We start from the raw sequence: 15206 nt of genomic DNA, 5'->3' as shown, positions 1-15206 counted from the left end.
AAAAAAACTCAACAAGTCTTAAAAGAACTTTATATTAAAAAAGAAAGAAAAAAGACATTAAAAATATTTTCTGGATCAAGAGTGACAATAACAGGTCAATTGCTTAAAAGAAAATGAGTTCTTAATAAACAGCTTATCCAAAAATAGAGATACAATTAAACATTCCAGCACTACCACAATGTAATACAAAACAAAACAATAACAGCTATTATTTTCTACCTTTGTAACTATACAACTGGGAAACTGAAGATTAGAGAGCTTGAAGAAATAGAAAAAAATCCCCTCTCATAGCTGAGAGCCAGACAAAGACACGGACACAAAACATTCCTCCTCAGCTTGAAAATCCGGTTCCTGATTGGCCCTCTGGTCAGGTGTTTGGTTCCCTTTGTTAACCCTTTACAGGTAAAAGAAACATTAACCCTTAGCTATCTATTTATGACAATTCGTATATGCTTTGAACTCTCGCTCTTATTCCAATCGTCCTGTCCCAACGCTCCCCTTGTGTGTTCCCCAACAGAAGAGAAGATGGTCCCCATGCATGGGAAGGGAGATGGTCCATGAGACAGTCTCTCTGTTAACACCTGGTCTACCCCAAGTTTGAGATTCATTCAAAGAAATATTCATATTTGTAGTGCTACACAGAATAAGCCGTAATGGTAATAAAAATCATACTTACTGCAGGTTTCAGAGTAGCAGCCATGTTAGTCTGTATCCGCAAAAAGAACAGGAGTACTTGTGGCACCTTAGAGACTAACAAATTTATTTGAGCATAAGCTTTCGAGGGCTACTTACTGCAAACATCCAGTCCGAGTAGATGCAGATTCCACATACTGTTTCAGAGCAAGTCGGAATTCTTCTAGTTCTTCCTCTAGCACAGACATTTGACGCTGAACAATCATTATGTGCTGATGAAGATATTACAGTATCGATTGTCATGTTCCTCCTATTGTTTCCATACATTTTAAACTGAGAAAATTATCAGGATCCCAAGTTGAGAAATCTATGGCCTGAATTCCAGATGTGCTGAGCAGCTCAACTCCCATCAGCTTCAACTGGGGTGGTGGGTGCTTAGCACCTTTAAAAATCAAGCCTTAGATTTCTCAAGTTGAGTATCCTCAAATCCGTGATATCAACTATATCCAACTTCATTTAATTAAATGAAAAACATGTAATGCAACATTCAGACAGAAATCAACAACAGCACAGAGAATTTAAAAAATACTGATTGTACCGGAATCTTAAAGAGAGACACTCAGTTCCAATTTGCCCCCAAATTAAGCTTTTGTAAATATAAGCTTTTATAAAATGTAAGACCAGCAGAAATGATTCCATCGTGTAAAACAAAATAACCCCTCACCCTTCCCCCTCGATATTCCCCTGGAGAGTTTTCAATCCACTGTTTTAGTTCTCTGGAACCTTAGAGTAAAATAATTTACAGATGCTACAGGTTATTCTTGCACCAAGCTAGGCTACTGCTCAAGATGGGCACTCAAAATCTGTGGCCACTTTTGAAAATGTGGGTGACTTGTCCGAAGCTTGGGTCAGAGTATCTAATGTGTTTATTGTTATGTCAGGAAACAATAATTGCTTATTTCATAAGAAAAGTTAACACATTTCAATGGATGAATCAATTCTATGCAAGCAGATGTGCAAGTTGAACCTAAGTCTCCAGATATTGAAGTTACAAATCTTTGATCCCAATTGCTCACAATCCCAAAGCTTAATGTGCAACTACAAATTGCACAACAAAAATGATTTAAGTTATGGAATACAACCCTATTTTTGATATATTCCAGTACAGGTTTTCTCAGAAATAGAATCAGGAAACAGGTGGTAGAGAAGAAAATGTATGTTTCTGCTTCACTTTGGATTTAGGCCTTGTGAAATTAAGTAAAAGAAATGCAAAAAAGATTTACAGTGTGGTCATGTTATAGTAATTTTTTTGAAGTGACCAGTTGAAAATAATAATTGAAACTATAAATTGACTTGAAAAGTTTGTCCTTTCTACAGAATGAATAACCTTGATGAAAGGTAAAACTCTAGAAGAATAATTGAATATGGAGAAGACCAGACCTTTCATCCTGAATTCTTGATGCTTATAATTCTAATATTCTAAGGAGCTTGCATATTGGTTCATCCATTAATACCTGTTACTTTGCTTAGTCAGTATTTCAAGAAATGATGCTTGCTTAACAACCAACACAATGGAATCTTTGGTCCAGGCTTTGATTCCTTCCTGGCTTGATTATTGATACGGTCGTCTCAGTGATCAACTTGCATCTATGCTATTTCACAGTCAAGCTGCCCAGAATCATATGACTCATTTGATCTTTCCTTGTTAATGTTTTTCTTGGTCGAGTCTATTAAGTGCCATCATTGGCTATCTCTTTTCATGCACATTTGATTTAAGGTTTCAGAGTGGTAGCTGTGTTAGTCTGTATCAGCAAAAAGAATAAGGATTACTTGTGGCACCTTAGAAACTAACAACTTTATTTGGGCATAAGCTTTTGTGGGCTAAAACCCACTTCATCAGGTGCATGCAGTGGAAAATACAATAGGAAGATATATCTACACAGAGAACATGAAAAAATGGGGGTTGCCAAACCAACTCTAACGAGTCTAATCAATTAAAGTGGGCTATTATCAGCAGGAGAAAAAAAACTTCTGTAGTAATAATCACTACAGGACAGGCTCAACAAAGAAAGTAACAGAACGCCACTAGTCGTCACCTTCAGCCCCCAACTAAAACTTCTCCAGCACATCTTCAAGGATCTACAACCTATCCTGAAGGATGATCCCTCACTCTCACAGATCTTGGGAGATAGGCCAGTCCTCACTTACAGACAGCCCCCCAACCTGAAGCAAATACCAGCAACCACATACCATACAACAAAACACTAACTCAGGAACCTATCTTTGCAACAAAGCACGTTGCCAACTCTGTACACATATCTGTTCAAAGGACACCATCATAAGACCTAATCATCAGCCACGCCATCAGGGGCTCATTCACCTATACATCTACTAATGTGATATATGCCATCATGTTCCAGCAATGCCCCTCTGCAATGTACATTGGCCAAACTGGACAGTCTCTACGCAAAAGAATAAATGGACACAAATCAGACATCAATAATTATAACATTCAAAAACCAGTTGGAGAACACTTCAACCTCCCTGGACACTCAATTACAGACCTAAAAGTCGCAATTCTTCAACAATATAACTTCAAAAACAGACTCCAATGAGGAACTGGAATTAATTTGCAAACTGGACACCATTAAATTAGGCTTGAATAAAGGCTGGGAGTGGATGGGTCGTTACACAAACTAAAACCTATTTTCCCCATGCCAATTTTTCCCCTACTGTTACTCAAACCTTCTTGTCAACTGTTTGAAATGGGGCATCCTGATTATCACTACAAAAGTTTTTTTTTCTCCTGCTGATAATAGCTCACCTTAACTGAGATTAGTCTCATTAGAGTTGGTATGGCAATCCCCATTTTTTCGTGTTCTCTGTGTATGTGTATATATCTTCCTATTGTATTTTCCACTGCATGCATCTGATAAAGTGGGTTTTAGCCCATGAAAGTTTTTATGCCTAAATAAATTTGTTAGTCACTAAGGTGCCACATGTACTCCTCGTTCTTTTTATTTGATTTAAGGTTTAACATTAGTATCAACACCGATTTATTTGAAAGATTTGCTCTTGGTATGTATACCTGCTTGTAATTTGTGTTCATTTCTGGATATGTTCTTAGTTTCTTTAATTTTATGATTCACTATCTCTGTTTGTTTATTATCTCTAAATAATGGGTATTTTCTCATGACCTCTCAGTTTGGTGGTATATTCCCTCTTCCCCAAAAAGCTCTTTTAGGTCTTATTATTTCTTGTGTACTGAGGTTCTGCTGCAATAAGCTGAAATGTGAGTTTGGTGATTTCAACCAAGCTGCAGATGGATATTCTCTACACCACACAAAACTGGTCCACAAATGCCTTATTAAATTCACTGCCTTGAAAAACACTTACAGATTTTGTGTTTCCTTCCAAAATCTCTTCTTCCAGTGGCTCAAGCTTTAGATCCTTGTGATCAAGGGGGAAAGAATGCAAATATAAACACCAAAGATTAGCTGTGGGCAATGACTTAGACTTTTATTTTTGGGGCCTGGAGGTGGGGCGGTAGACTAGGCCATTCCAAACCAGATTCTGCTATAGGCCTACTTGAGTTTAAACTAAGGCCTTTCTGCTTATTTATTGGCTGTTAGTCTGACATACAAGTTGCTTGCAAGAGCTACAGGCTGGATCAAATTTAGCATTTTACACACACACACACACACTTCAAATCCCATTAATAGCTAGACGGAGAAGCAAGTTGTTCATTTGTGATAAATCTGCTCAGTCACATTCATATTTTAGATCTAACTCACAAAAGAAAAACTCTGCTGAAGATGTCACAAATGAGGCAAGTAGGAATGAATGAACGAACCCTGAGATTTAGCATAATATAGGTCTTGTACAGGAGAAACTTGTGTAGATTTTATTCATGGGTAGTATTATAAGCAAATCCCTTTATTAATAAGTAGCTGCTAAATGTGCCCAACAGAAGAAGGAAGCTCAATTAGGCCTTGAAGAGTCTTCCACAACTGCTAGCGGTCATAGCTGGGAAATCTTCCATATAGCCAACAATGCAGTTACAAGAATCCACATTGCAGCAGTGAACAGTATATATGCTAGAGCAGTGGTTCCCAACTTGGCTTGCAGCTTGTTCAGGGTAAGCCCCTGGTAGGCTGCGAGACACTTTATTTACCTGAGCGTCCACAGGTGCGGCCACTCGGAGCTCCAGTGGCCATGGTTTGCCGTTCCCGGCCAACAGGAGCTGCAGGAAGTGGCGGGGGCCAGGCCACTGCTTCCCGCAGCTCCTGTTGGCCAGGAACAGCAAACCGCAGCCGCTGTGAGCAGCTGTACCTGCAGACGCTCAGGTAAACAAAGTGTCTTGTGGCCTGCCAGGGGCTTACTTTGAACAAGCCGTGAACCAGATCTGGGAACCCCTGTGCTAGAGGTGGTAAATTAGCTTCTAAACACATCTGCTGGATTAAAGAAACTTCTGGAGAAGGAACAGGCACAAAGTAGAACTGCACGTGGGTAGAACTACCTGCCTGCAATTAGTCTGATTTTCAAGAAGGTACATTTGTGAGATTGCAAATGTACCTACTTACTTCATATGCGTACTACTAGATGTGGACAGGCAAATCTTTGATTTGTGTGAACACATCTAGTAGCGCATGTACAAAGTTAGCAAATGCCCACTGATGATCAGGCCCTCTAATGCTACACATATGGGAATACTTGTAACCCAGTGGGTATGTTCACATGTCGAGCTGGAGGTGTAAATTTCAGCTTGAAGAGATATACCTGGGCTTGCGCTGATCGAGCCACTGCACTAAAAATAGAGTGTCGTTGTGAGCTGCAAAGGGGCTAGCCACCCTACCTACCTGTCCAAGAGCCAACATAAGTATGTCTCCTTGAACTGGAATTTATACCTCCAGCTTGAATTGTAGACATTCCCAGTGACAAAGGAGTAATTTAGCACCAGAGATAGTTTCTTCACACTTCAGAACCAACAAGAAATACTTGTAATAAAGACATGAAGCAAAATTCAGGATTTGGCAAAGTGCAACAGACTACATTGTGGCAAATGGCAACACACTGTAGGAGCTGCTTTGTGTAAGAAATTTAAAGATGCTTTTTCTTTTCCCAAACATGAATACAATTAGGCAATGACTTCTTAACCTTGATAAGCAGGCATTTTGCCAGTGCAAACACAATAGGTGGTTAAAAGCAAACAAAAGATGTGATGCTGCTGGTGGAGTTTAAGTAAACATGGTATTTGCTGGAGCACCACCAACAGCAGGTGGCAGAATAAGTTAGTAGTGAAATGACATTCACTCATCAACTGCTGTATAATTAGCAGAGAATCCTGTGGCACCTTATAGACTAACAGACGTTTTGGAGCGTGAGCTTTCGTGGGTGAATATCCACTTCGTCAGACGCAGGTAGTGGAAATTTCCAGGGGCCAGGTATATATATGCTAGCAAGCAAGCTAGAGAGATAACGAGGTTAGTTCAATCAGGGAGGATGAGGCCCTGTTCTAGCAGTTGAGGTGTGAAACCAAGGGAGGAGAAACTGGCTCTGTAATTGGCAAGCCATTCACAGTCTTTTGTTTAAGTCCAGAGCTGATGGTGTCAAATTTGAGATGAACTGAAGCTCAGCAGTTTCTCTTTGAAGTCTGGTTCTGAAGTTTTTTTGCTGCAGAATGGCCACTTAAGGTCTGCTATATGTGTGGCCAGGGCCAGTGAGGTTGAAGTGCTCTCCTACAGATTTTTTGTATATTGCCATTCCTAATATCTGATTTGTGTCCATTTATCCTTTTCGTAGTGACTGTCCAGTTTGGCCGATGTACATAGCAGAGGGGCATTGCTGGCATATAATGGCGTATATTACATTGGTGGACATGCAGGTGAATGAACAGTGATGGTATGGCTGATCTGGTTAGGTCCTGTGATGGTGTCGCTGGTGTAGATATGTGGGCAGAGTTGGCATCGAGGTTGTTGCATGGATTGGTTCCTGAGCTAGAGTTACTATGGTACGGTGTGCAGTTGCTGGGTGAGAATACGTTTCAGGTTGGCAGGTTTGTCTGTGGGCAAGGATTGGCCTGCCACCCAAGACCTGTGAAAGTGTGGGATCATTTCCAGGATGGGTTGTAGATCCTGATGATGCGTTGGAGGGGTTTTAGCTGGGGGCTGTATGTGATGGCCAGTGGAGTCCTGTTGGTTTCTTTCTTGGGTTTGTCTTGCAGTAGGAGGCTTCTGGGTACACGTCTGGCTGTATAATTGTGCATCTCATGCAGAATTTGGATGGGAAATCACAAAATTTGTGAGGAAACTATTTGTAAAGGCTCATCTGTCAGCACAGAGACTTCAGACAGAGAACCATGCAGGAAACTGCATCTCATTATACTTCCTGTGGCCTCCATATACTTCTCATACTAAACTCCAAGGACAGGAATAAAGTAAAAGAGATGAAGCAAGAGATCACAACATAAAGTAGCAACAAGAACTACTGCAGATTTCACCCTACTGTAGAATGAAGTAGGCCAAATTCTGCTCTCCTACAAAATTTGTGGTATTTACGTCACTGAGGGAAAAATTTGACCCCAGAGTTTTGACAGGCAAATTTAAAAATGTTTAAATTCCTTCTATAAATTTCAAAGTACAAGACTGGTCTAAGGTGAAATTCACTCTATTCAGAGGGCCTGAATAAGGGCTATGCACCACTTAAACCTTCCAAATAGATCTGAAGTGGGATTTAACTGACACATAGGCTTTGTGCTGGCCCTTTGTGCAGGGCTGACTTTCACCCCACTAGCTTGGTTGGTAATGATGTGATACCATATGGCAACTCAAGCTGGAAATGGGAAGAACTGTACAGATAAAAGTGATTTTGTTTTGCGGAGGATTTTGATATTTCAAAATTTACTGCAAAAAGGAATGGAGCTTTGGCTCTAGGGGAGTCTAAGCTGTGAGCTCCGGAAACTTTGGGGTCCTGGCTCAGGGACTGCAGGCTGCCTCAGAGCTGTGGGCCCTGGATGCTCAGACTGCCAAGGAGCCACAAGCCTGGGAGCTAGTGCTCACAGGGCTGCCAGGTTTGCATCTCCCCTGTCATCCCATCCAGTGTGGTGAAGGGGAGCTGGGAACCTGGAAGCCCTAGCTGAGTCAGGAGCCAGGGTTATCAGACTCCTGGCTCACCATCAGGCCACTTGGCAGGCTGGTGGGCATGTTGACAGAAAGCCAAACTGGACTCAACTGGAACTTCATCAAAATAGAATCATCTCCACAAAATGTTTTGATTTTGACCAACTGGCATTTTCTGACAGAAAACCCTGCCATCAGAGAATTTGTGACCAGTTGTAGTGGGAAGATTCAACCAGGAAAAGGTGAAGAACATTCCCCGATCCTACAGCGAATGGACACTGGGGACCCTGTGCTTGCGGAATGGAAAATAAATACAGATAAGATATATAAAATGTTATTCCCCAGACACAAATGAGTGTGATTTTTCATATCTTTGCACAAAAGGGGTGTGAAGTCTGATCTGTTTGTTATGAGGGAGCTGAGGACCTTGGGGTAGGAGGAGCTGGAAAACTATAAGGTGCCACAGGACTCTTTGTTGCTTTTACAGATCTAGACTAACATGGCTACTGTAGGAATGACCCCGGGCCCACAGGCCTGGATACCTTATTATTGAGGCATTTTGTTCTTGTCTGCAAACTGGGCACACCCGGTTTCTTATCTCAGGAACTTGGCCTTCCTCCATCCTCCCCTGTACTTTCACACGGACGGCCCCGTCTGCATCTGGCGGTGTTTTGTAACTTCCCCCCTTTGCTTTTTCCCAGACTGCTGCGTTTGCATCTGGGGGTGTTTTTGCAGTTTGCTATGCTGTTGAGCTCGTGATGGGAGATTTTTGTAAGAAATCTTGATTTGTGCTGTGCAATTGCGCATGTGTAATCTTAGATAATAAAAGAGGCAGGTGAACTCAGAAAAAGCAGCTTTTTCACCTCCTCGTTTATCCTGCAAATTGGTGTCGAGTCTTTCCATCAGGCTACATGACTAACATGGCTACCCCTCTGATACTTAACAGAGGGTAGTTGATTTTGCATATTAATATAGCAGGCCAATACTCAAACCACTGAGCTATCCCTCCCACCATGCATGTACATATACAGCAGATACAAATACCAACTCAGGAAAAAAAGAGCTGTGAATATTCAGTGAAATGTTGTTTTTTTTTCTGAAATCATCAAATAGGAATAAGCAAGATGAAAGGGAGACATGGGCATGTAACGTGCTTTAGCTCATGTAGCTGTTGTGCTGGTTGCTGTCATTATTAGTTGGAACAGCAATGTGAATATGACATGGCAGGAAAAACATTTATGGTTTCAGGATTGCTTCAGAAATCTTTACTGAAAATAAGAGCGAGAGAACAGATAAAAGGAAATATATACCTTCTTTTCCAGCCTGTCAATCAGCTTCTGGAGTCTGTTTATCTGGGTCATCCATTGGTTGTCTTCCTCTAACCAACCTTTCAGAAACATAAATAATGAAGGATAAAATGTTACTGAAAGCTGGGATGTAGTGTACTTACTTATTTTTATGTTGTTATAAATACACATGTAAGAATGTTTTGTTAGCTTGTAACTTATTTTGCATCTTGAAAAAAGGCTAGGATGAATTTTATTGTTAACATTTGTTTATGCGTAACTAGTAAATGAAACGAACAATTTTTCCTGTAATAGTGATTTCCTAAAACACACGATTCTTCACAGGATGCAGTAGAAACTATCAAGCTTTTTTATTTTTAAACTGAATTCCATGTTAACACCAGTGTTTTGAAACTCTATTGGATGTTGTTGGAATTGTTGAAACTCTGTTGGAATTGCTTGTCCAGGGAAATGAATCCAAGCCCTAACCCATGTTCAGATCGGAATGCAAGCCTCACCTTTTTGTTGCTCAAGCCTTCCCCCAGTAATGTTTCCACAACTTACAGTGAGTCAATGACAGGGAAGAAGAAGGCAGGAAGAAAAGAATAAAACACATGCAAGTTCAGATACACGGAGAGATGGAGACTTGAACTTCTCATTTTTTTAGCTCTTTGATAACACAGTGATTGGCAACTTAGGAAAGGGATCTCAACCTTTTTCTTCGTGTTGTCCACTTCTTAACAGAGACGCTGTCTTGTGGACCATCTCTCTTCCCATTTGCCGTCACATGAACCATCTGTCCTCCCATTCATGACCACATAATTTCCCTGTATGTCTTAATGCAATTTAACAGTTGGAAATGAGGGAAGCCTGCACTGTGTGACCAGCCAACTCTGTGGGGGCTCCATGGACTTTCACTGGTGTATAGATCACAATGTGGGTGCCACCAATTAGATGTACTTAATACAGATATTTTGCATATACCATTATATGTTTGTCAACCCATGGGGTCACTGTTTTGGCACTCTGAACAGAGAACACAAGACAATAATTATCAGCTATATTTATGAGCAGTGAAGAAGGAAAAAAATGGGACAATAGCATAGAGAGAGAATCTAAGAACCTACTTTGTGATGCATGCATTACTAAGATTAAATATCACAGTTGATGTTGAGAGTAAAAGGAAGGAGGAGAAAAAAGCAGGGATTGTAGCTGGAGACAGAGCCAAAATCTCCTAGGTCATTATAAAGGTATCAGAAAAGTCAATTTTGCCTTAGGAAAAAGAAACCTTGAAACTGTGCTAACAAAATAGGAATTCTGAAACAGAAGAGGCTTGTCTAACAAAGTACATTAGATTAACCGTTTGAGGAAAATGCTTTGTTAATTCTTTATAATTTCACAATAATTAAAAGTGGTCTGATATAGGTTTTCCACTGTATGCTGTGATTTAGAAATGTAGTAACTAGGGCTGTCAAGTGATTAAAAAAATAACAACAATGAATTGCACAATTAATCACACTGTTAATAATAGAATACCATTTATTTAAATATTTTTGGATGTTTTCTACATTTTCAAATACACCTCTACCCCGATATAACTCTGTCCTCGGGAGCCAAAAAATCTTACCGCGTTATAGGTGAAACTGTGTTATATCGAATGTGCTTTGATCTGCCAGAGAGCACAGCCCCGCCCCCCTGGAGCTCTGCTTTACCGTGTTATATCCGAATTCGGGTCGCGTTATATCGGGGTAGAGATGTATATTGATTTCAGTTACAACACAGAATACAAAGTGTACAGTGCTCACTTTATTTTTGATTACAAATATTTGCACTGTAAAAAACAAAAGAAATAGTATTTTTCAATTCACCTAATACAACTACTGTAGTGCAATCTCTTTATCATGAAAGTTGAACTTACAAATGTAGAATTATGTACAAAAAACCTGCATTCAAAAACAAAACAATGTAAATCTTTTGAGCCTACAAGTCTACTCAGTCCTACATCTTGTTCAGCCAATCGCTAAAAGAAACAAGTTTGTTTACATTACGGGAGATAATACTGCCCTCATCTTGTTTACAGTGTCACCTGAAAGTGAGAACAGGCGTTCAAATGCACTGTTGTAGCTGGTGTTGCAAGATATTTACATGCCAGATGCACTAAAGATTAATTTGTCTCTTGAAGTTTCAACCACTATTCCAGAGGACATGCATTCATGGTGATGACAGATTCTGCTTGATAACAATCCAAAGCAGTGCGGACTGACGGATATTCATTTTCATTATCTGAGTCAGATCCCACCAACAGAAGGTTGATTTTCTTTTTTGGTGGTTCAGGTTCTGTAGTTTTCACAGCAGTGTGTTGCTTTTTTAAGACTTTTGGAAGCATGTTCCACACCCCATTCTTTCAGACTTTGGAACACACTTCAGATTCTTAAACCTTGGTTTGAGTGCTTGAGTTATCTTTAGAAATCTCATATTGGTACCTTCTTTGCGTTTTGTCAAATCTGCAATGAAAGTATTCTAAAAACGAACAACATGCTGGATCATCATCCGAGACTGCTATAACATGAAATATATCGCAGAATATGGCTAAAACATAGAGTAGGAGATAAACAATGGCCCCCCAAGGAGTTCAGTCACTAAGTAATTATCATATTATTTTTTATTCTTTAGCGCATCTGGCACATATATATCTTTCAACATTGGCTACAGCAGTGCAATTCGAATGCCTGTTCTCACTTTCAGGTGACACTATAAATAAGAAGCGTGCAGCATTATCTTATTATTATCGTAAACAAACTTGCTTGTCTTAGCGATTGGCTGAACAAGGAGTAGGACTGAGTGGACTTGTAGGCTCTGAAGTTTTACATTGTTTAGGTTGTGAGTGTAATTATGTAACAAAAAAAATCTACATTTGTAAGTTCACTTTCATGACAGAGATTGCACTACAGTAATTGTTTGAAGTGAACTGAAAAATACTATTTCTTTTGTTTATCATTTTTACAGTGCAAATATTTGTAATAAAAATAATAATATAAATGAGCACTGTACACTTTGTATTCTGTGTTGCAATTGAAATCATTATATTTAAAAATGTAGAAGACTATCCAAAAATATTTAATAAATTTCAATTGGTATTCTACTGTTTAGCAGTGTGATTAAAACTGTGAGTAATCACAATTAATATTTTTAATCACGATTAACTTTTTTGAGTTAATCATGTGCGTTAATTGCGATTAATCAACAGCCATAGTGGTAACATAATTACATGACACCCTATCCTGAAAAAGTGATCAAAGCCAAAAATTCACTGCATCACAGCAGGACAGGGGGCCTAACACTGTAAACATTTAATTTTGCTGGATAGGGGACACAGAAAGCCTATGCAATGGAGACCCTTCACCAATTTTGTGTGTACCATAGAAGGTGCTTCACAAGAGAATACATGGGGGGAAATGGACACATCACCTGCAAATGGGAAGAATTACATGGCCAAGAGCACGGGTGGAAAGAAGTGGGCTGTGTCAATCCCTCCTCATCATGCTCTGCTGTGTCTGTGTTGCACGAATGTCATGGTCCTGAGATCTATATTTAGGCTGAGGATTCCTTTCCTGCACCTTTCTGGGTTAGTGACAAATCCAACATTTATCTTTGGCTTGGTATCTTCTCAATATTTCTTTTTCCTAAGGCAAAATTGTCATTTCTAATTCTTCATATCAACCTAAGAGACGTCTGCTGTGCCTCAAGCTAATGTGCTTATTTTCCCCCTCTTTCTTTCTCTCTCTCTCATAAAAACACTTTCTCCCCTCGACCATGACACATGATCACTCTGTGAATAATGCAGGCAGCATAAACTTATTTCTTGGTGTTTTTTTCCCCCTCTTCATTATAATCCCATCTCTTCTCATCACCGCTATCTATAAATATAGCTAAGAAATATAGACTGGTGTTTTCAGTTCATAGTACAAAAACAATGACCCTACAGGATGGCAAAACAGCGCTATGGAAGGGGACACTTTGAGGCTGTAGCAGTATACTTATTTGTTCTGCTTCAACAGCTAGAGCTAATGGCTGCTGTATTAAACTGAAGATTGCTTTCAGCTAAAATAGCACCTTCGTTGATTTGTACTTGCTGGTTAAAATTTTGAGGACAAGTACATGGCTGCCTTGCTTCTGTGTGTGTTTTAAATACATTTAAAAGTTGAAATGACAATACCTATATTTAAATGAGGACTGTTTGGTGATAAACTACTGTTCCTCTGAAATCTTCGATTTGAACGTTTTCCTGGCCACTGAATTGAGAACACCTCTGGCTTTGCTGGTCCTTGTCTAAATAGAAACAGATAGTAGTTAATCCATGTGCCAAAGTCTCTCTCTTCTTTCTGCTGTCAGGATTTTGATTGAAAAAAGGAGTCAGTGAGAGAGAAATATCTGTTGAAACTACGGAGTGATTTTCTAGGCTTTTACTGCTACAGTTAGCTGTGTCCACTTTGATACTCACTGAGGAGGAAAAAGAAGGAAAGTTAGTACCTCACAAATATCATATAGGGACATAAAATTGGTGGCATGTCTGTACTGTGGTCCTGGTCCTGCACTAGAAACCACTATTACAGGCCCTTGGATCTGTGCTGAGCCCCACTGATTTCAGTGGGTCCCCATAAAGGCACTGGGGTCATGCGGTCAGTTACTAATGAAGGATCAAAACGTATATGTTCACTTGAAAAGGGAAATTTTCTGTTTTAAATTCGTGATAAATAACATTGTGAAAGGATTTTAATCTGGGATTTATGAAGCAAAGACCAGGAATGGATAGTATAGAATGAGGGCCAGGTACACTACTGAGAAGAGCTGTGTTGAAATATATCCATTAAATAAAATATTTAATGCTATGGCTGCAGTTATGATGGCTGGTCAAATTGTTTATTTCAAATAATGTAAGTTTGGAAAGTAGCCATCTCTTTAGTTAGTGAATTGTTCTCAGACCAATCTTGATTTATATTCATTATTTGTAAGTAGTCTCCAAACAGTTATATGAATAAATTTCAGCCGAGCTGTCCACTTCCCCACTGTTTGTGACTTTGCAGATGCTATAGCAGAGGCAAAGAAACTTTGGGCTTGTCTACACACTGTTTTTGCTTAGAAATTCACTGGGGACTTCACTACTGCTGTTGATTTTATATGGAAGGCACTCAGGTACTACAGTAATGGGTGGTGGTGTTCTTTTGCTCTTTACTCAACAAATGTAACAGGAAAGAACCACCAGGGTATAGTGGGGACCACATAAGTATATTTACTAACTATATATTACATTGCAAAGCCTATGCACAATGCTCATGGCTGGCCTAACAGAAAATGTACTGCTCCCCAAGCAGCTGGCAGCAGCTCAGAAGGCAAAGCAGCAGCAGATGGAGCAGGGGCAGCGCTGCAGGTGTTATGCTGTTGGAAGGGCAGAGAAGGGACACAGTCCCCTTTATCGCCTTCCCCTGCCTCCTGGGTGAGCACAGCCCTTCTACAGACTCTTGACCATAGCGCTCCCCTGACCATGGCGCCTGGGTGGTCACCCATGTCACCCACCCTTAAGGCTGGCCCTCACCCTGCTGCTCTGGAAGCACTCTGGTGGCTTGTTAAAAATAGAGGGTTCGTTAACTATTTAAAGGGATACTATCCAATTCCTATCCCCTTCAGGCAGCAATATTACCTCCCCCACCCCCTGAGTTAATGAAATCAGTGCAATCCCCGGGTATGAACACTCTTAAATCTGTTTAGGAGAGTCTTAAATTGGATTACCTGTTTGTAATCAATTTAAACTAAACCAATTTAAGACACTTACACTGGTGTAAAGAGAATACAAACTAGAGGGTTGCACCAGTTTAGCTGAATCTGTGTGTAGACCAAAGCTTTGCTACAACATAAGTCTTTAAAGATGCAGTTGTATTGGGACTTCTGTCACCAGCTCTTTAGCCCTTTTCAGTCTCATTTCATCTCTTGTATGTCATGGTGACCTGTGAGGAGGGAACATCAGAACAGTTATATTGGGTTAGACCAATGGTCCATCTAGCCCAGTATCCTGTCTTCTGATCAATGACAGGTGCTTCAGAGGGAATGAACAAAACAGGAAATCATTGAGTGATCCCCTATCATCCACTCCCAGCTTCTGGCAGTTAGAGCT

General features: G+C 40.1%; 2 protein-coding genes across 2 annotated transcripts in view; one reads left to right on the top strand and one right to left on the bottom strand.

Moving 5' to 3' along the window:
- Positions 1 to 7960, top strand: part of C2H8orf88 (chromosome 2 C8orf88 homolog) — a 74481-nt gene extending 66521 nt beyond the window's left edge. The window contains exon 7 of the mRNA XM_032795325.2: positions 7934 to 7960. Within this exon, the coding sequence (XP_032651216.2) occupies positions 7934 to 7960 (27 nt within the window). The remainder of the gene's footprint in view (positions 1 to 7933) is intronic.
- Positions 1 to 15206, bottom strand: part of NECAB1 (N-terminal EF-hand calcium binding protein 1) — a 140236-nt gene that overhangs the window by 18793 nt on the left and 106237 nt on the right. The window contains exons 7-10 of the mRNA XM_032795324.2: positions 13254 to 13366; positions 9062 to 9138; positions 4030 to 4083; positions 793 to 905 (exon numbers count right to left, since the gene is read on the bottom strand). Of these exons, the coding sequence (XP_032651215.1) occupies positions 793 to 905; positions 4030 to 4083; positions 9062 to 9138; positions 13254 to 13366 (357 nt within the window). The remainder of the gene's footprint in view (positions 1 to 792; positions 906 to 4029; positions 4084 to 9061; positions 9139 to 13253; positions 13367 to 15206) is intronic.

The sequence above is a fragment of the Chelonoidis abingdonii genome, chromosome 2 (genome assembly GCF_003597395.2).
Source record: "Chelonoidis abingdonii isolate Lonesome George chromosome 2, CheloAbing_2.0, whole genome shotgun sequence".
NCBI lineage: Eukaryota > Metazoa > Chordata > Testudines > Testudinidae > Chelonoidis > Chelonoidis abingdonii.
The sequence above is the reverse complement of the archived record's forward strand: the minus strand, read 5'-3'. Positions and strand labels throughout refer to the sequence as shown.